The following is a 19831-nucleotide window of genomic DNA, read 5'->3' on the forward strand; positions in this document are numbered from 1 at the left end:
GCAATTACCTAGCTCAGTACAGATTAAGTGTTAAGAGCAGAAAAGAAAATATGAAAAGAACTATGAGCCTATTGTAATAGAATAGCTTTATTTTATGTTTTTTTGTTCATTTGTTTGGGCCACGCCTGGCTGTGTTCAGGGCTTACTCCTGGTTCTGTGCTGAGAAATCTCTCCTGGTAGTGCTCAAAGGATCCTGTGTGGAACCTGGATTGATTGCAAGACAAGTGCCTTACTTTCTGTACTGTATCTTCAGCTCCCTCTTATGTGACAGATTTGTCTACTATTAGTCATGCCTTGGTTTGAGGAGTTTTTATTGATTCATTTTGAGAAAAATCATTTGTGATCAGAAGAATTATGATAATGATAATCTTGATAAAAATCAAGATAAGTTAATAAGTTAATATGTTATGTCAGTTAATAAGGTACAAGTATCTTTTCTGTTTTGGAGTGCCCCCCAGGAATTCTGGAGGCCACTAGGACTATAAACAGGACTTTTAGGTGGTCACGTGGTAGGAGGGATTGAAATCAGCAATTTCTGCCTGTTAGGCATGCAGTCCACTGAACTATCTATCTCTGTGGCCAATATGTATGTTTGTGATATGAGTAGCATTATTAACATAGTTCAGTAACTTTTACTTAAGTGGTGATCTGAGAAGAAAATAAAAGCCTTGTTTTACTTGAAAAATTACAATTCTTATAGCCATTTCAAATAACAGGTTTTCATGATATGTTTTTGTTAATTTGTTTTGTCAGAAAGCTTATCTTTTAAAAAGAAGTTCCAGTATAAAATGCAAAGTAAATGAAAAACTTTGTTGTTAGTAGATGTGATTTAGCTTAAGGAGTTTTAACTTGTAGTAAAATGCATTTATTAAAAAGCAGGATTACATATATTACAGTTCCAAGGAAATTTCTATATTAAATTTGTCAATTTTTTGGGCTTACATGTGAAGCCAAAATTTCTAATATGTGAACGGGAAAATTAATCAAGTTTGTAAGATCAAGTTTCTAATTTCTATTTCCATTTACACATTATTTTAAGCTATATTTTAAACCATGGTTACAGAATTACTGTGTAAGAATATACTGAAGGTATAATTAATACCTTATTATATTCATTGGAATTTATTCTCTACAACTTCAAAATAGTATTATTTGAGCCAACAGAGTAATTTTTACTTTGATAAAAATAAGCTCTGAACCCAGTCCTTCACTGTTTTTCTAGAGAACTCACTTCTCATAGAGTAAATGTTCAGTATCATATAGCTAGGAAATCATTATATTAAAACTTGAATTTTTTTTCTTTTAACTAGACCACAGTATTTTGAATATGTATTTCAGGACCTTAAACTCGATTTTGAAACATATTGACTACAACATTAAAAATAAGTAAGGTCTTAAAGTAAACACATTTCCAAATCATATTGCCATTGTGGAATGACACAATTCTCTGAAGACTAAGAGCTCTGCGTATTTGGAAAAGTCAATGATTAGATGTTTATATGCAATTGAGATTCTGTGTTCCTTCTAAACGTTCCTTTACTAGTTTTTCCAAAGAAAAAAGATGCTCATCTGCATCTTCTGGCACAAGATTTCTAATAGAATTAGCAAGTTCAAAAAGGTATTCTGTATTTCTTCCACTTGGACCAGCTGCATTAAAAATCTGTTCAGCAATGTCTTCCAGGGGTGCGGGACCAAGATAATTAGGATTATCACATGTTCCAATATACAGTAACACACTGAATGGTTTTGTTGTGGGATCTTTTGGATAAAAAAGGACTGTGGTTGTCATGTAGCCTCCTTTCTCTCGGAAGTCAAGGTATGCTTTTACTTCTTCTTCTTTTCCTACTGGTAGTCTGTAAGCAACACCCCATACACAACCCTGTGAAAGACGAAAAGCAGGTATTATTTACTTTTACATGGCCAAGCCAGGTTGACGATATGTTGTGATCTTAGAAAATAGCAGATATTTTTAGAAATCAATGCTATTTTTCTTCACTGAAGGTAATAAGGATGTATAATACCAGATAAAATCAGTACTTGAAAGCATTCTGAATTAGTAACTTCCTGTTTCTTAGGCACACCAGAATATTTGTTTAAAATTTTAAAATAAGGTCTTTTTCTTTTAACTAATGGGGCCTTCATTTGGTCATGAAAAAATATTAAAATGTTTCACTAACTGTCTAGGACACTAGCTGCCCTCATCTATCACAGGGGCTAATTAGATAATAGTATTGGGGTGCTGGTTGGGAGAACTTGCATACCCCAACCTTCTTCAGTGACAGCTAAGCATCCCTTAATTTTACATGTTCCCTGTTTTTCAGAAAGGGTTTTGTGTCTTCAAAGCTTTGTAACAAAATAAAAAAAAACCCAACCATTTTAGGTTGTAATAGATTTATTTTATTTGTTCAGTTCTTCACTGCCTCAAGTTTCAGATGTCCTTAGTAAATTACTACATCTGAAATACTAGATGGCAACCTCTTTGGTTAGAGAGCCCATGAACAAAGTGCCAGTAAAAACAATGTACTTTAGCTGCAAAGAACTTTTTTTCAGTATATACAAAGAGAAGATTTAAGAGTTTGTAATGCAGATTTTCTAATTTCTTGGACAAGTTTTAGTATTAAATATTAGGCTGCTAAACATCTTCAATGCTTTTATAAAATTTTATAAAACAGTCACATTGTTGTTAGCAGTATCAAGCATCTATCCAAACGTAAATTTTAAAAGCATTTCCAAATCTGTACTATTGTCTGCTGTTGCTAGCTGCTTAGTTTTTGTATAGCCAAGTACTCCTTTCCAAAATAAAAATTTTCTTCATAACATGAAAATTTGAATCACTATCAATAAAATGACTAGAAATATTTTAGAAACAGAGGACTAACAGGTAAATTAAAGTTTTCTGATGCTTCTACACCTGCCAAAAAGCCTGTATAGTCTAATAGAACTAGGCTATTAAAATGAGAATATCTGACTTGAATTTTTGCTGAAAATATTAGAAATATGAGAACAAGATTGGATTAATTTTACTTGTTTTGGGGCAATACCTGGTGGTGCTCATGGCTCACTCTGGCTCTGCCTTAGGGATCACTCCTGGCAGGTTTAGGGAACCATTTTTGGTGCTAGAATTTAAACCTGGGTTGACTGCATGCAAAGCAAACACCCTACTCCATGTACTATCGTTCCAGCCCTGCACTAGATTCTTAAGGGTATTCTGTCTATTGGCTGTACCTTTCATTGTCAGCTAACAAACTTGTTTAGAAATTTGGTTTAATTTTATTGTCTAGCTTGCATTCTGTTCTGACTTTCCCTACAGGTATCATTTCTATAAACAGATGAAAAGAAACGTAATAGAGAGGAATTCTAAATGCAATATAATTCATACTATCTGATGACTGTCAGTGAAATTTAATTGAGTATTAAACTGAGAAACATCTCAACATTTGATATGATTAAAGACTATACAAAAAGGAATAGTTATACCATACCCCAGGATCTTCAACAAGAGTCACAACTCTTCCAGGCTGTTTTTAAAAAAGTGGAAAAAAAAATTTTTTTTTCTGAGTTAAAATTCATTAAGTAACTAAGCAATAGTAACTTATTGTTGACATGGAATATTTAAATTTTATTTGCTCACACTAAGCACTGTTTGCTAAGACTTATTTTTATGATAAATTTAAAGAAAATCTATCTTATTCAGACTATCTTAGATTTTCTAAAAGATTCCTTTTAATGTGTATTAGGTATATTATTGTTACTAATAATGTGTATTAGATATATTTTTGTCACTTAAAATGAATATATTTAAAAATACACCAGTACTTAAGACTCATTTAAAATTAAAGGCAAAGGAAGAAACAATTATAAATGAAAGTTCTGGTCACTTTTTTCCCCACTGGGGAAAAAATACAGTTATAGGTTTTGTGGAACAAAACTTGACATTCCAGGGTGCTTTTGTTTAAGGAATTAGTTCTCAAACTTTAGTATAGACCAAAATCATATAAGACGGTGTGATGAAAACACAATGCAGGGCCACATTCCCAGGGTTTCTGCTTCTGTAGGTATGAAAAGTTTGACTGAAAAATCTTCCTGGCAAATGCTACATCTCTCTGTGACATGTAAAGTCATTTAGTGAAACTGGTAAGTTGTAAGTCACAGTCTTATGTCCAAGTATATCCACTGTGCATTACTTAGTGGCCTAATTCATTCTGGAGATTGTATCATCTTTGTTACTGTTTCATGCTGGTATTTGCCATTTGTGTAAGTTATTATGGGACAAGTTGGTTTTAGGTTATATCATTTTAATAACTATATAATTTGTTGTCAACTATAATAGAAACATTCATGTGTAGAACACTTGAGGTTTAGCTTGTTTTATGTTGAATACAATGCTGCAATGAGGAGTGTACTTCCAGTTCAAAGTCAACTCATTGAACATCCACTGTGTTTATTAGAGAAGATAACTTGCTTCCAAAAGTATATTTTGTAACTCAGAAACATGAACTTAATATGTAAATAGAGAATTCTTAATGCCAGTAACATATGGAATTTGTTAAATGCAGTAGGAATTTTGAGTATCAGGCAGTCAGAAAGGAATACAAAATTCTAGCAAATGGCCACCTATACAAGTCAGAGCTTGGAGAGGACTAGACTAAATGTCTTATTTTAGCAGAGGATTCCTTATGGCAGTTTAACTAGGTAGACCAAGATTTGAAAGGTCAGAGTGGTGGAGTTGAAATTAGGGGATGAGAAATTAGAAGCTACTGAAACTTGGTAGAAATATATAGTAACTAACATTTTTAGCACCTGAATAGCAGGGAACTGGCATGAAAAATATGCAAGTGGAGTGGGAAGAGGTAGATGCTGGGAAAAGAACAGCGAATGGTCCAAATGACTAGACCTGTATTCTGCCTTTTCATATTCCCCCTTACACCCAGCCAAGGCAACAGGTTTTGGTGGCTCTGTTTTCTGATTATCTTCTGGATCTGGTTCCTCTTTATCAGTCTGTTGTTTCTTAGGGATCTCAGTGTCTCTATTTATTTATTTGCTTTTTGGGCCAAATCTGGCAATGCTCAGGGATTACTCCTGGCTCTGCACTCAGGAATTAACCCTGGTGGTGCATGGGGGACCATCTGGGATGGTGGAGATTGAATCTGGGTCGGCTGCTTTAAGGCAAATGTACTACACTCTGATCCCTGACTGTCTGTTTTGCTTTCTTCCATTTTGCCCTGTATTTGACCTACAATCACTTTCTTGTGCCAAAAAAATGCGTCACTTACTCCTGAGCTTTGAATATTCTACAGAATTAAATAAAAAATCATTATTATGACTTACAGATAATCATCTCTTCACACTTTTCCTCTTCTCTGTATTAACTTTGTTTCTTCAACAACAATTCCTAGCGTAGGGTGGCCTCCCCCCTGTATCAGTGGGCCCTTACCTCGTTAAGCACAACTCCACCCTTCCAAGCTATCTCCCTGGCTCCCAGAGTCAGAATTTTTTAAAACAGCAGTTCTCAGTCCTTTTCTCCTTTTAAATCTGAGGCTGTTTACCACTTTCTCTGTAAAGGCTTGGATGGCTCCTAGGTACTGGAGCACTTCCTTTTTCTAAACATTGCTCCTTTTATTCCTGTCCCTTACAACATTTAATGGGTGTTATCTGCATTGACATTTCCCAGTTACTTGTAAGTACTCAGTACTAAGGAGCACTTACATATGATTGTTGAGAGGAAGAGTAATGAAGTCCAGGAATTAGACAATGACTTTAGGGACAGAAAACAGAATACATAGAGAATGATTTTGAGGACAAATAAATGGGTTCATGTGAATACTTATGACACAGATATGGACTGTTGACAATACATGTATATGGATATATTTAAAAATATTTTTTATAAGCTCCCAACTGTGTTACTGAAACTGTACATTTGTAGATGCACTTTACTTTTTTTTTGCATTGAAACTGAAAAAGGTATTTTCAGTTGAAGAGGATGTGAAATATGTCAGAGACATTTTTGTTGGGTAATGAGTATTGTTTTTGATATATATTAGGAACTTTGGTAAATGCTCATGTTTATCTCTGTTATTTGCTTCCTCTTTTTGAAACTGAAATACACTCTGATGTGAAACTCATTTAAATACATCCTAATTTGGTGAGAAGTTGCTAATTTGGTGATATACAAATGAGATGTGTAATTATATGAAGGAAGAAATTAAAGTTTAATGAAGCTAACAGGAAAGCATAATTTAATAAAGTTTGATATTTTCCCCATTCACAGGCAGCTATGAATCTTTGTTTAACAGTATCATACTCTGTGTTATGATGACTTAACTTATTAGTCATATTACTATGAAAAATACAGGCCAATATAGGGCATCTACTCTTTCTTAGTATGTGCTTGCTATTTCGGTAGCCTTTCACTCTCTCGTTTATTATCAACTAATATTTCCATAAGGTTGATGGCCTATTATAAAAGTGTAAAATTGTTTTAACAAAACAGTAAACTTAGAAAAAGTTCTTTAAATACTTTCCTTTAATTTCTTTGGATGTATTCTTTAAATAAAATTACACAACTTTTAGCATTTTATTTTTTTCCCTCCTAACATTCCTACCCTATATTTTAATATAGTACTTTTTACTGACTTGACTGTTTCTATTGTTAGGCAATTTGCATCTCCGGAAATTATATCTTACAAGCACATCATTTAGTTTGGATGAGACTAGGCCAGTGAAATATGCTATTTATAACCACATTCATAAGCATGTTATTAATACATGGTTATTAAAAATTGAAGCCTGAGTTCACACTCTTTAGAATGACAATTTTAATCAGTCATATTGGGCAATTCATCAGGCATTTCACTTAGTAGATTTTCGTTGTTTTCGGGCCATACGTGGTGCTAGGGGAGGATAAAAGAATGAACTGTGTGACCCTGAGAATTGAACATGGGACCCTAGCATGCAAAGCATGAGCTCCTGGCCCCTTAGTTCTTTAAGGTCATTCCGGTTTACAGTCATCTATCTGCGTTAAGCCAAATTCTCAAACTCATAAACTCCAATTTGAAACATGGCTTCTAACTCATGTTGTCTGTAATTTTTCTCTTTTCTATTAGCAGGGCCAATTCTTCACGATCTTTCTCTTTTTCCATCACTACAGGTTCTTCTTTGAAGTTAACCCCCATCTTTTTCTATATGCAATTTCTAGCATTTTAGAGTGTGTATTTAGGTCACTCTTTTAAAAATAGTTATCAGGGAAAAAAGTAATCAGTATTATATAATTCTCAAAATATTTTGGAGAACATTTATAAGCAACAGAACATTTGGTACTTTTCCAAAAGAAAAAGGTGTTTACTAAGTTACCCAAATTGTTAGCTGCCTAAAACTTATCTTGACTCACGAGTTGTTTTTTAGCTGATGTAAGGCTGAATTGCATAAGTAATTGAGTGCTACTAAATCTCAGTGCTAACATCTAGACGAATGTCTTGGCACGGCCGAAAAAAAAAAAAACTATCGGAGAACTCAACGTTTTCACTGTGTAACTCAGCAGAACCGGGGACAAAGAACACAGTGCCAAGGTGGATTTTCCTGCATACGGGAAGGGGGAGGTTGCCCAAGGTGAATTCAGAACTACTCCACTCCGTAGTTTGGAATCGGTCATCTAGTAAGTGTACATTCCTGTTTTAAAACAGACAAGAACCCACCCTGGATCTTTCAGTGGGTGGTGCTGCTCAGGAAGCAAACCGGGACTCATTTAATTTCACGAGTGCCCGATCACCCCAGTGATCTTTGAAAAGCAGCCTGGAAACCGTTTCCTGCATGGCTGGAGCTCTGCGAGTGTCCGAGAGACCCAGCCGCACTCACCGCGCCCGGTGCCAGCTGGGTCCCGAGGCTCCGGCCTCCCCTCCCCAGCGCGCCTGGCTCACCTTGCCGGGGACCCCGCGGTGGTCGGTGCTGCCCTGCCAGAAGCGCCTGCTGTAGCCCGTGATGTGCCCGACTAGCTTGTCCTGGTATGGGAAGTCCACCTTCCAGATGAGGGAGCCGTAGCCGAACACCCACATCCTGCCGGGCGGCGGCCGTCCGCCCAGTCAGCCCGCTGCAGTCGGGGCTGTGTAACCGGCCGCCGGGCGCAGGCGCAGACGCAGCGCCGCAAGGCACGCCGGGAGCGCCCTCTTTCTCGCTGCCGGAAATGCTGCCAGGCCTCGCGGCCCCCGCGTCCGCCTCAATGGTGCCGCCGCTGGGCGCCGCCGGAACTACAGCCCTAGCCTCGCGGCCTGCGGCACCGGGCGACCGGGACGGGCTGCTGCTGCCCCGAGAGCCGGCTGCAGGGCATATTGGCCGCGGGGCGGGAGGGTGGCTCTGTGCCCTAGCCCATTTCCTGAGGAGATCCGGCTCCAGGGCGAGACTTTTGCCTGAGACTCCAGTCAGGAGAGATCTAAAATGCTTGATCCCTCAGGATCAGTCAAATATTGAGGCTCCGGTGAAAGAGATCTTTAATACTTAATTCCTTGGGATCAGTTAGATAGTGAGGCTCCAGTGAAGAGATCTCCATTGAAGCCTCAGGGTCAGTCAGGTATGAGAATCCAGTCAAGAGACCTCTAATACTTGGACCCACAGGATCAGATAGTGGGACTCCAGTCAAGAGACCTCCATTATTTAAACCCACAGGATCACTTAGCTATTGAGATTTGAACCGTGTGTCTCCTCGGTGCTCTCAGTCACTACCTCAGGAAAAGTGTGCAGGAAGGTTCTTGGCTCACAGGCTCCACAAGCGAGCGATATGGGGATCCTTCTGAAACTGTATGCAAGTTGGAGGGTTTCATTTTTCTAGGAGGAATCTTAACAGCTTTTCAAGGATCCTAGTCATTGTTAAGATCTGCCGCCTAGTTTCTGCTCTGCAGACTATTCACTGTCGTGTTTCTATTTGAGAAAACAGAAACGTTATCTAATGATTGTTTTCCTGAAGATTTCTTAATCCGGTTGAAAGAATATCACTGGGCTCTTAAATAATTAGGAAGCCGCTACAGTAAAAAGGGTTTGTTTAAACATAAGCCGGTCTTTGCATATTTTTCTACATTGTGCTTTCCCCATCTAATTGTCTCGTTTCCTTCTGCCCCCAAATTTTGGGGAAAATTTCAAACATTTAGCAAAATTTGAAGAATTTTTATAGGAGAGATGACCCAAGAGGTGGAGTACATGTATTAAGTCTACCCCAAGGACCCACATACCTGCTTATCACCCACCATCCCCACCTCCAGCTGCAATGGATATAGCCTCTATAAGTAGAAGAAAAAGTTATAGTTAGCATATATGTGTATATACTTTTTCTGTGAGTACTGTGTGTGTGTGTGTGTGTGTGTGTAGAGTTATACCCAGAGGTGTATAGGGTTCTCTTGGCTTTGTTGCTTGAACCCTATGTGGAACCCAGTGGGGATCTGCAGCCTGTAGTAATGCAGGCACCTTAACCCTTGTATTATGGGGGAGTACATATACATTTTAATATAAAAATGTATGTGTTAGAACTATCAGTTGCTAATTTTGAGAATGTAAGGACAGCCTTCAAATAACCACAATGCTTATATCACATCTAAGAAAATAAGCAATAATTGCATCATCACATATTTCATATTCAGATTTCTGAATTATTTCAAGATCGTTTTTTGTGACTTTTCTCTCACAGTCCTGGATCCAGTTGAAATTTATATATCTCATAATTTTTTGACTCTGTAATCTTTTTTCTGTTCAGTACTCAGGTTTTGTAAAAGGAGAGCTTGTAAACAGTTTGCTTATGTTAGAGTTGAAATGACTAATCCTGTTATTATAGGACATACATATATGTTTTAAAGTTTTTGTCTACACCTGACATATATACATATTTATGCATACACATATGTGTTTATATTTTTTAATGTTTTTATACCTGATTTGATACTCCCAGGAGGTATTCAGGGAATGAATTGAATTAGGGCTTCACACAAAACATACTCCAGTCTTTTGAACTAGCTCCTGGGTCCAGGTCCTATAGAATTTTTTTTTCTTCTTCTTTTTTTTCCCATAGGAAACTCAAAGATATTCAGGTTTTCTTTCTTTTTTTTTTTTTTTTTTCAGATTATTCCCTACTCATCTGGATCTGATAATATTTTTTTTGTAAAATTAGGAAAAGAATTAATGGCTGTTCTTGAATTTGGGAGGAAGGGGTTTGTTTTTGGGGTTACACCTATTGGTGTTCAGGGTCTACTACTTCCTAGGGTGGGAGAACATACGGGGTGCCCGGGATCTAACCCTGGTTGGTGGTGTGCAAGGCAAGTATCCTACTGTACTAGCTCTTTAACACATTGAATGTTTTTAATGTTCTTGGTATAATTTTCTGTGTGTTTTTCTTACAGAGAAATTAGTTTTCTTGTCCTAGAGGGATATGCTTATAAGTTAAAATTACCCTAAAATGTGTGATTTGCTTTCTTTTGTTCATCTTAGATGTAATGGTCTTGACTATAAGTTTAGCATAGTTAAGGTGGTAAATATATTTAGGATACAGGATTTTCTGATGTTTAGCCTTCAACTGCTTCTGTAACCTCGTTTTCCTACTCTTGTTAACTTAAAACTCTTTTTGGAGTAAACTAGTTGTTTCCTGTCTTCATTGTCCCTTACCCTTTCTAATTCATTTCCATAATATTGATGATGTCTTACATTCCCTTAGAAATTCCTTCTGTGTTATCTTGTTACATCTTCTATAACCATTAATGCCCAGCTCTTATCCTTCACAAAGTAGTAGTAATTTGTCCTATTTTTTGATTATTCAGTGGCGGGACCTCTGTAATTTTTTTTTTTTTTTGGCCTTTTGGGTAACACCCAGCAATGCTCAGGGGTTACTCCTGGCTCTGCACTCAGGAATCACTCCTGGCAGTGCTTGGGGTACCATATGGGATGTCGAGGATTGAACCCGGGTCAGCCACATGAAGGGCAAACACCCTACCTGCTACACTATCACTCCAGTCCAGACTCTGTACTTAGAGGGACCTAAGTAATAATAATAATAAGTATTATTATTACTTCTAATAATACTTTTTTAAACAGTTTTGAGTCACATGCATTATCATTCTATGAGAATGTTACATGGTAGAATTTGTGTCTCATGTTTACATCTTCCACATTGCTGATCAGCTAGTTGGTGATCAGTAAATAAATGTTAAATGGTTTGTAATAAGTATTTATACTTTCCTAGTTGATCCAGTCAGATTGATCTGTAGCTAAATTGAACTGTTTGACTCATTATAGAATCAATTTTTGTAGTTGAAGCTTTATATTTTAACTGTGATTATGAATAAATTTAAATTTGATATAGAAATGTTGTGGGTTTTTTATTTTTATTTATTTATTTTTTAATTTTTGGGCACAGCGGTAGGGCGTTCGCCTTACAAGCGGCCAACATGGTCAACCGGAGTTCGATTCCTCCGCCCCTCTCGGAGAGCCCGGCAAGCTACCGAGAGTACTCGAGAGTATTCGATATGCCTCAAATCGACGATATGCAAAATAGAGAAACTAATTTATTAATTTATTAAATTATGCTATTAATACAGATACTAGACATTTGGTGCCAGTGAAAAGAGCTGTAATGTGTATTTATAAATTAATATTAAATTTATTATATGTAATACTACTGTAATTATAAATTATAAATTATAATTGTAAAATCAACTCCTCGGGGGCTGGAGCAATAGCACAGCGGGTAGGGTGTTTGCCTTGTACGCGGCCGACACTGGTTCGATTCACAGCATCTCATATGGTCCTCTGACCACCACCAGGAGTGATTTCTGAGTGCAAAGCCAGGAGTAACCCCTGAGCATCGCTGGGTATGACCCAAGAAGCAAAAAAAAAAAAAATCCCAACAAACCCAAAAAATAAAATCAACTCTTCTTGTTTTCTAGATCATGCCAGCAACTCGTGCCGTTTTTGTTATGGTTTTATTTAATTATGATTAAACTTTATTATGTACTCAATTTAGTTAATATTGATTATTGATACTATCAATAATTTGTAATTAACACTGATAATATTGATTACTAATTTAATACTAGTGATTTGTTATACCAGTAATGTATTATATAATACCAGTTGCAAAGGATTCTATTAGTAATGTTGTATTTTATAGAAAGAAATGCTTCAGGGAAAACACCCTAAGATTGTTACGTAACCTTTGACAAGTGATGCCTCTGAGTTTATCTTCACCAATAAAATGCATAGAACATTAATACTGTCATGCTATTACTTTATTAATCACTTAATCACTTAATCACTTAATCCCCGTTATTCATCGATTTATTCGAGCGGGTGCCAGTAACGTCTCCATTCATCCCGGTTGCGTGCTAGCATAGCCCAATGGTATCTGTTCGTTTTAGGAACATGTAGAGCCTCAAACCGATCATTTAGGGTCTTGACGAAGAAGTCTGACCATCTTATAGGTGGGCGTCCACGTGATCTTTTGATGTCTCGTGGAATCCAATCAGTAATGGCTCTAGTCCAGCGGTTGTCTGTAAACCTCATTACGTGTCCAGTCCATCTGATTTTTGATGTCTTGGCAAATGAGACAGCGTCCCTGATTCTTGAGCGTTGACGAAGATCAGAACTCCGGATTCTATCTCTCATTTGAGTGAATCGTGATATTCCAAGCATAGTTCTTTCGATTCCTCTTTGAGAGACCCGAATAGTGTTCTCATCCTGTTTTCGTAGGGTCCAGGTCTCTGAGGCATATGTTAATGCAGGAAGAATAGTGGAATCAAAGAGATGTGCTCGTAGCTGGAGGTTCTTTGTCCTTTTAGTTATTTCTTCAATGCTCTTGAAGGCATTCCAAGCCGCTCTCTTCCTCCTGCGCAACTCAGGTGCCAGGTCATTCATCATGTTGATTTCTCGACCTAGGTATATATAACTGTTGCATTCGGAGATGGTGGGTCCGTTGAGAGTGAATGGAGCGTCAGGAACAAGGCTGTTTCTCATAAACATTGTCTTCGCAAGATTCAGCTGTAGTCCGACCTTTCCACATTCACAGTCAAAGTCGTTCAGCATTTGTGCCGCTTGGTTGATGTTTGGTGTTATTAGAAGGATGTCATCAGCAAAGCGGAGGTGGTGTAGTTGCCGACCATCTATCTTCACTCCCATGTTTTCCCATTCCAGCCGTCGCATGATGTTCTCGAGGGTGGCACTGAAGAGTTTTGGTGAAATGGTATCACCCTGCCGAACCCCTCTCTTGATATGGATGATTACTTCTTTGTAGAATGGTGAGATCTTGGTAGTGAATCTGCAATAGAGCTCACGAAGGATCCTGATGTATTGAGTTTGTACACCCTGATTGGCTAGGGCTTCTATGACCACTTCCGTCTCAACAGAATCAAAGGCCTTCTTTAAATCAATGAACGTTAGACAGAGTGGCATCTTGAACTCCCGAGATACCTCAATGAGCTTGGTTACTGTGTGGATATGGTCGATGGTACTGAATCCTTTTCGGAATCCAGCTTGTTCACATGGTTGTCCTTCATCTAGTGTTCTGCTAATCCTATTCAGGATGACTCGAGTGAATAGTTTGTAGATGACAGACAATAGGCAGATTGGGCGATAGTTGCCAATGTCGTGGATGTCTCCTTTCTTGTATAGTAGTACAGTCTTGCTGGTTTTCCATTGGGATGGAACCTTGCATTCAGACAGGTAGCGTGTGAAGAGTCGAGCCAATGTATTGATGAGTACTGATGGTAAGTTCTTCAGGTGTTCAGGTCTGATCTTGTCTGGGCCAGGTGCTCTTTGTTTCTTTACCGACGAGATGGCATGTTGGATTTCGGAAGGGAGAACATTGGGAACGACATATCCATCATGTGGTATGTGGTATGTGGGCAAGTGGATGTGGCTATTAAAGAGATCTGAGTAGAAGTCATGAATAATCTTCTCCATTGCCCTTCTGGAAGATGTGATAGATCCATCATGATGTCGGAGGGCAGTCATCTTGGTTTTGTAGTTGGTGAAGGACAGGCGGGCATTACGAATGTTTTTCCCAGCTTCTGCTGCATCTACCAGTACTGCTGCTCTCCTGTTTTTGAGGTCATCCTTGATGGCTTCTCTGCACTGTTTTGCCAGTTCGGACGTTTGCTTGTGGTTGCCTGAGGCACGTGACAAGCCACGTTGGCGAATAAGTTCAAGAGTGTTCGAAGAAAGACGGTTTTTTGTGGTTATCTCTCTCTTGGCATTCCTTGCCCAATCATGGAGGTGTTGAATCATTCGATCGTATTCCTCATCAATGTTGTCAATGACGGCATCTTCCCATGTTGCCGCAACAGAGCCAAAGAGTTCCCAGTTGGTGGTTGTTCTGGGAGTCCTCTTCTTAAACCTTGCATTCTTTTCTCCTTTATTATTATTATTATATATTATTATTATTAATTATTCTCTTTATTAATATAAATTGTAATTAATTAGGGCGTTTGCCTTGCACGCAGCCAACATGGCCGACCTGAGTTCGATTCCTCCGCCCCTCTCGGAGAGCTCAGCAAGCTACCGAGAGTATCTCGCCCGCACGGCAGAGCCTGGCAAGCTCCCCGTGACGTATTCGATATAACAAACACAGTAACAACAAAGTCTCCAATGGAGACGTTACTGGGCCCGCTCGAGCAAATCGATGAACAACGGGAGGGCCTTTACCTTTACCTTTACCTTTACATATTTTATAGCACTTTATAAAAACATTATTCCTTTGGATAATTATTCTTAGAATCTTAAATCTCAGCCCAATATGCATCATGATGTGACTAACAATTTGGCATGATATCTGTACTGGCCACTGATTTCAGGGGAAGTTGAAAGGGAAATGATTAGGAAGAAGTTAATAATACTCTAAAGAACTTGTTGCACTGGTGTCAGAAAGCTGGATTTAGCTCGTTTTTTGGTTTTTTTTGTTTGTTTGTTTTTGATGATGGGGCCCACACCTGGTGATGCTCAGGGGTTACTCTTGGTTCAGCAGTCAGGAATTATTCCTGGCAGTGCCTTGGGGACCATATGGGACGCCAGGGATGTAATCCAGCCTGGCTGTGTGCAAGGCAAGTGCCCAATCTGCTGTACTCTTGCTCCAGCCCCTGGATCTATCTCTCTCTGTCTCATTCCTTAAATTCAGTTTGTAGGACTATTTCCTCAAGGAAAGAGAATCTGGGTGTTTATCCTCTGCTGGAAAGGATTAGCAAGTGCAGGAAGTCATACTGTTAGTTACATTACCCCCTCTGCATATTAGGGATACATTTAGCATTCGTGCTATGTGTATAGATCTTATCTACAGAGTTCTATAGAGTGCATTTTGGTGGGGTATGAACAGGAAAATGAGTCTGCTGAAAGGTACTGCTTAGACATTTGCAGAAAATGTATGATGGGGTACTTAAATCTCCCTTGATATTATTAGTAAGAACATTCAAGGAATCATCCTAAATCACCAAATGCAGATAGATTTCCAGACTTAGACTGTAGCAAGAGACCATGGCCTGACAGGTGGCTTTCTCCCTCATGGTCTTCCTTAGTAGTGTGGGATGTGTGTGGGATGACAGGCCCATTACAATCTGCTAATCTCTAGGGGTATAATGTATTACTGACTAGTTTCTTGTTTTTTTTTTTTCCTTTCTGCCTTGTTTTGTAGACTGATCAAAAGAATGGATTTTACAGAGGCCTATTCTGACACGTGTTCTACAGTTGGACTTGCTGCCAGAGAAGGCAATGTTAAAGTCTTAAGAAAACTTCTTCAAAAGGGACATAGTATTGATATTGCTGATAACAGGGGATGGATGCCAATTCATGAAGCAGCTTATCACAACTCTGTAGAGTGTTTGCAGATGTTAATTCATGCAGGTAAAGTAAATTCAAAGTATGGGAAGATGAATGTGGAAGGTGAATTAAAAAACAAAAATATGTTAATGCATGACTTATTAACAGTAATACTTGCTTCTGTCTCAGTAATCATAAATTAATTTCCTGTGCTTATTTCTTAGGCTTGCCTGTCCTGAGTTACATCCAACTGGTGTTCAAAATGAACATTTATAAATGCTGCTCTTCATATGGGAGTACTGGTGCCTGGCCACAATTATGTTTGAGCTAGATGATGTGGCAAAAGTGGCTTATGTTTGAGCTAGATGATGTGGCAAAAGTGGCGTGCTATTTTAATTGGGATAGTTGCTGGTCATATTTATTCTTCCTTTCTTTTCCAAACAGAGGGAGCAGTGTTGTTGAGATTGAGGGCGTGATTGTTTAGCTTGCATTAATCATTTCTGTATTTTTCTGTTTCTTTTGTTTTAGAAGTCTTTGCAAATATTTTGACTTTATTTGCTGAGGACACAATAGAGAACAGGACAGACAAGATCCCTGCCTTTATTATATTCTTGAGAGAGGAGACAAATGATAAATATATAAACAGACAAGATAGTTTAAACAGGTGAAAGCATACAGAAAATAGATTAATGGAACAAGGAAATGTTACGTGTTATTGCACATCTCTTTCCAACTATGTATGCAGTTTAATTAATACATATAACTTGGGATCAGTTCTGTGGGAGAAATCAAGTGCCGAGGTTCCCTATTCCCCACCCCCAAAGATTCCGTCTTAAACACACATTACTTAGACTAAATGAGAGACTGACATTTAGGAGATGAGAATACAAAGAAAATTTGTAGTGATTAAGCACTGTTTGGTAATGTTTGGTAATGTACTAGATGCTTGGTTTGTATATAAAAAAAACTGGTATTGATTGATAGTAGGTGCCCCACTTGGCAGTGTTGGGAGCTGGCAGTTGTGAGTTGGGTTGGCATGTGAACTCAGGCCTTGTCTATGCTGACTATGTGTTCTACCACTTTAGCTATCTCCAGGTTCCTGTTTTCTGAATTTTATTCTTGAAGATTAAGGCATGGAGACGTTTATCTGTCAAAGGTTTCTTAACAACCTAGGGTGTTTGATTTGAACCATTTTTTTCCGACCCTAATACATATGTTTTTCTTTCTATTGCGTGTTTCCAAGATTTAATCAAACCATTTATATATAGCATTTAGTTAATTTCAATTTAGATTGAGTATAATTCCATGTTGTAACTCATGAACCATTTATATTTTAGTGTCCTTGGATTTTGATTGTTTCCTGTGTAGTTATTACCAGGAATGATAGTTTAAGCTCAGTTTAAATCTTTGACTACTCATGTAATCAGAATTGCTACTTTGTGTGCTTATAAGTGGGAAAGGAAGTAGTCCTTACATAGGTTTGTGTGTGCATGTAGCGGGGGTTGTGGATGTTTGGTCTTTGGAATAAGGGGTGAATATTAGAAAGGCCAAATTCACCAAATTATAATGCAAAAATTTTGTCATTACTGCTTTTATATGTTCTAGAGTCTTTTAAAGTTACATGTTTAAAGATAATAGAATAATATACTACACTCCTCAAATTTATACAGCTTAATATATGTGTTCAGAATCTGAAGTTAATTCTGTAGCTTGAGTTTGCAAACTCTGGTAACAGAGGCATTAATTTGCATATATAATCAAAAAGCTCATCTCTCAAAACAGCTCATAGTGTTTTTCCTTTCCCCATATTAGAATAGTGTTGTTCACGTTACAATATTTTCCCTTTAGCTACTGAATAAATTTGGTATATTTTTGGCTACATGTTTTTGAACTTGCTATAGTAAGTCTATGGATTTTGTTGGGAATTTTAAAATTTACATCATTATTAATAGTATCTGGGGGGGAGGCTTGATGTTTTTGGAGTATAAGCTATGCAATCTGGGTATGTAGCTGTGTGAAAGAGCATTTGCCTTGCATGTATGTAAGCCTTGATTTAATCTGGGAGCCATCCCCCAAACCCTAGACAAAAAAAAAAAAAACAAGAAAGAAAGAAAAGAAAAGAAAAAGAAGAAAGTTAGCCACACAGTTAATTATGTGAACAGTTGATATAGTCAAATGAAGTTTTCTCACTATATTATTAGAGTTGGCCATATAAAATGAACTTTGGCTGGATCTGACTTATGAGTGGTGCTTACACAAGGATTTCAGTAGGGTTTCTGACTGGTAGTGAAGCAATTGTATGTCTTATTTTAGGAGAAAGCTTTAATTTTGGCCAAACAACCGTGTTTGGTTGTCTTCTATAGTATTTATTCTTAGAGATGGTGCTATTGTCTGAAAGTCTATCAGCATTGGTTATATGATTCTTCAAATAGAAAAGTCAAACTAATGAGGGACAGGACTATATAACCTGTTGGTCACTTTTTTTTTTATTAGTGAAACACCATGAGGTACAGTTCAGTAGACTTACAAACTTTCGTGCTTGGGTTTCAGTTATACAATGATCGAATGAGTACCCATCCCTCCCCCAGTGTTCATTCTTCACCACCAATGATCCTAGTAGCCATAATACCCCACACCCCATCCCCCTATGTGGCAGGGCATTCCCTTTTGCTCACTCTTTCCTTTAGGGTGTTGTAGTTTGCGATAGAGGTATTGAATGACCATCGTGTTCAGTCTATAGTCTACTTTCAGCACGCATTTTGCATCCCGAGTGAGTCCTCCAAACATCCTTTACTTGGTGTTTCCTTCTCTGTCTGAGCTGCCTTTTCCCCCAGCATGTGCTGCCGGCTTCCAAGCCGTGGAGCAGACCTACTGGTACTTATCTCAACTATTCTTGGGTGTTTGACTTCCATTCTGTTACTTTATGTTCCCCAGATGAGTGCAGTCTTTCTATGTCTGTCCCTCTCTTTATGGCTCATTTCACTTATCATGATACTTTCCATGTAGAACCACTTGTATGTAAATTTCATGACTTCATCTTTTCTAACAGCTGCATAGTATTCCATTGTGTAGATGTGCCAAAGTTTCTTTTTTAAAATTTTTTAAAAATGTTATTGGTGAAACGCCATGAGGTACAGTTGTAGACTTACACATTTTTGTGCTTGGGTTTCAGTTATAAAATGATCGAGTATTCCCTTCACCAGTGCCCATTCTCCACTACCAATGATCCTAGTTCCCTCCCACCCGCTCACCCCTCCATCCCCTCCATCTCACTTCACCTCTGTGGCAGGGCATTCCCTTTTGTTCTATCTCTTCTTTTGGGTGTTGTGGTTTGCAAAAGAGGCATTCAGTGGCAATCATGTTCAATCTATAGTCTACTTTCAGCAGGCATCTCCCATCTTGGGAGGATCCTCCCACACCGTTTACTTGGTACTCCCTTCTCTATCTGAGCTGCTTTTTTTCCTAGCATGTGCGGCTGGACTCCAAGCCATTGAGTGAACCTCCTGGTACTTATCTTGGCTATTCTTGAGTGTTAGTCTCTGTGTGACATCTTATTTTCTAGCTCTTACTCTGGAGAACCTGGCAGGCTACCAAAAGTATCCTGCCCACACAGCAGAGTCTGGCAAACTCCCCGTGGCATATTCAATATGCCAAAAACCAGTAACAATGATGGGTCTCATTCTCCTGACCCTGAAAGAACCTCGAATGTGGCACTTTTTAAAATCTCTGGGCTAGGACGAAGGAGACATTACTGGGATCTGCTTGAGGCAATTGATGACCCACAAGATGACAGTGATACAGTGATATTCCTCTGATGAATGCAATCTTTCTATGTCTGTCCCTCTCTTTCTGACTCATTTCACTTAGCATGATACTTTCCATGTAGTACCAGTTGTATGTAAATTTCATGATTTCACCTTTTGTAACAGCTGCTTAGTACTCCATTGTGTAGGTGTACCGAAGTTTCTTTAAGCAGTCATCTGTTCTCGGGCACTCGGGTTTTTTCAAGATTTTGGCTATTGTGAATAGTGCAGCAATGAACTTAGAAGTGTAGATGTGG

General features: G+C 38.2%; 2 protein-coding genes across 4 annotated transcripts in view; one reads left to right on the forward strand and one right to left on the reverse strand.

Annotated features, from left to right (window-relative positions):
* The window catches only part of ASB3 (ankyrin repeat and SOCS box containing 3), a 151042-nt gene that overhangs the window by 28990 nt on the left and 102221 nt on the right, over positions 1 to 19831 (forward strand). The window contains exon 2 of one of the 2 annotated variants that reach the window (XM_056114057.1): positions 15647 to 15855. In XM_056114057.1, the coding sequence (XP_055970032.1) occupies positions 15660 to 15855 (196 nt within the window). In that variant the 5' untranslated portion in view covers positions 15647 to 15659. Of the gene's footprint in view, positions 1 to 15646; positions 15872 to 19831 lie in introns of those variants that run through there. The other variant, XM_056114058.1, reaches the window with a different exon arrangement.
* On the reverse strand, positions 650 to 8121 carry CHAC2 (ChaC glutathione specific gamma-glutamylcyclotransferase 2). 2 transcript variants are annotated; one of them, XM_056114059.1, is made up of 3 exons: positions 7917 to 8121; positions 3483 to 3518; positions 650 to 1879 (listed from the first exon to the last, which is right to left on the reverse strand). In XM_056114059.1, the coding sequence occupies exons 1-3, from the start codon at positions 8049 to 8051 to the stop codon at positions 1496 to 1498; spliced, it is 555 nt and encodes a 184-aa protein (XP_055970034.1). In that variant the 5' UTR covers positions 8052 to 8121; the 3' UTR covers positions 650 to 1495. The 2 variants fall into 2 exon arrangements, with proteins under 2 accessions (XP_055970034.1, XP_055970035.1); XM_056114060.1 differs by lacking the exon at positions 3483 to 3518.

This window comes from Sorex fumeus, unplaced genomic scaffold (genome assembly GCF_029834395.1).
Source record: "Sorex fumeus unplaced genomic scaffold, SorFum_2.1 ptg000024l, whole genome shotgun sequence".
NCBI classification, from domain to species: Eukaryota; Metazoa; Chordata; class Mammalia; order Eulipotyphla; family Soricidae; genus Sorex; species Sorex fumeus.

Coding starts and splice junctions, on each gene's coding strand:
- CHAC2 (XM_056114059.1), bottom strand. CDS start 8,051: ATGTGGGTGTTCGGCTACGGCTCCCTCATCTGGAAGGTGGACTTCCCA. Junction 3,519..7,916: donor ACCGCGGGGTCCCCGGCAAG/GTGAGCCAGGCG, acceptor TTTTAAAAACAG/CCTGGAAGAGTTGTGACTCT. Junction 1,880..3,482: donor CTCTTGTTGAAGATCCTGGG/GTATGGTATAAC, acceptor CGTCTTTCACAG/GGTTGTGTATGGGGTGTTGC.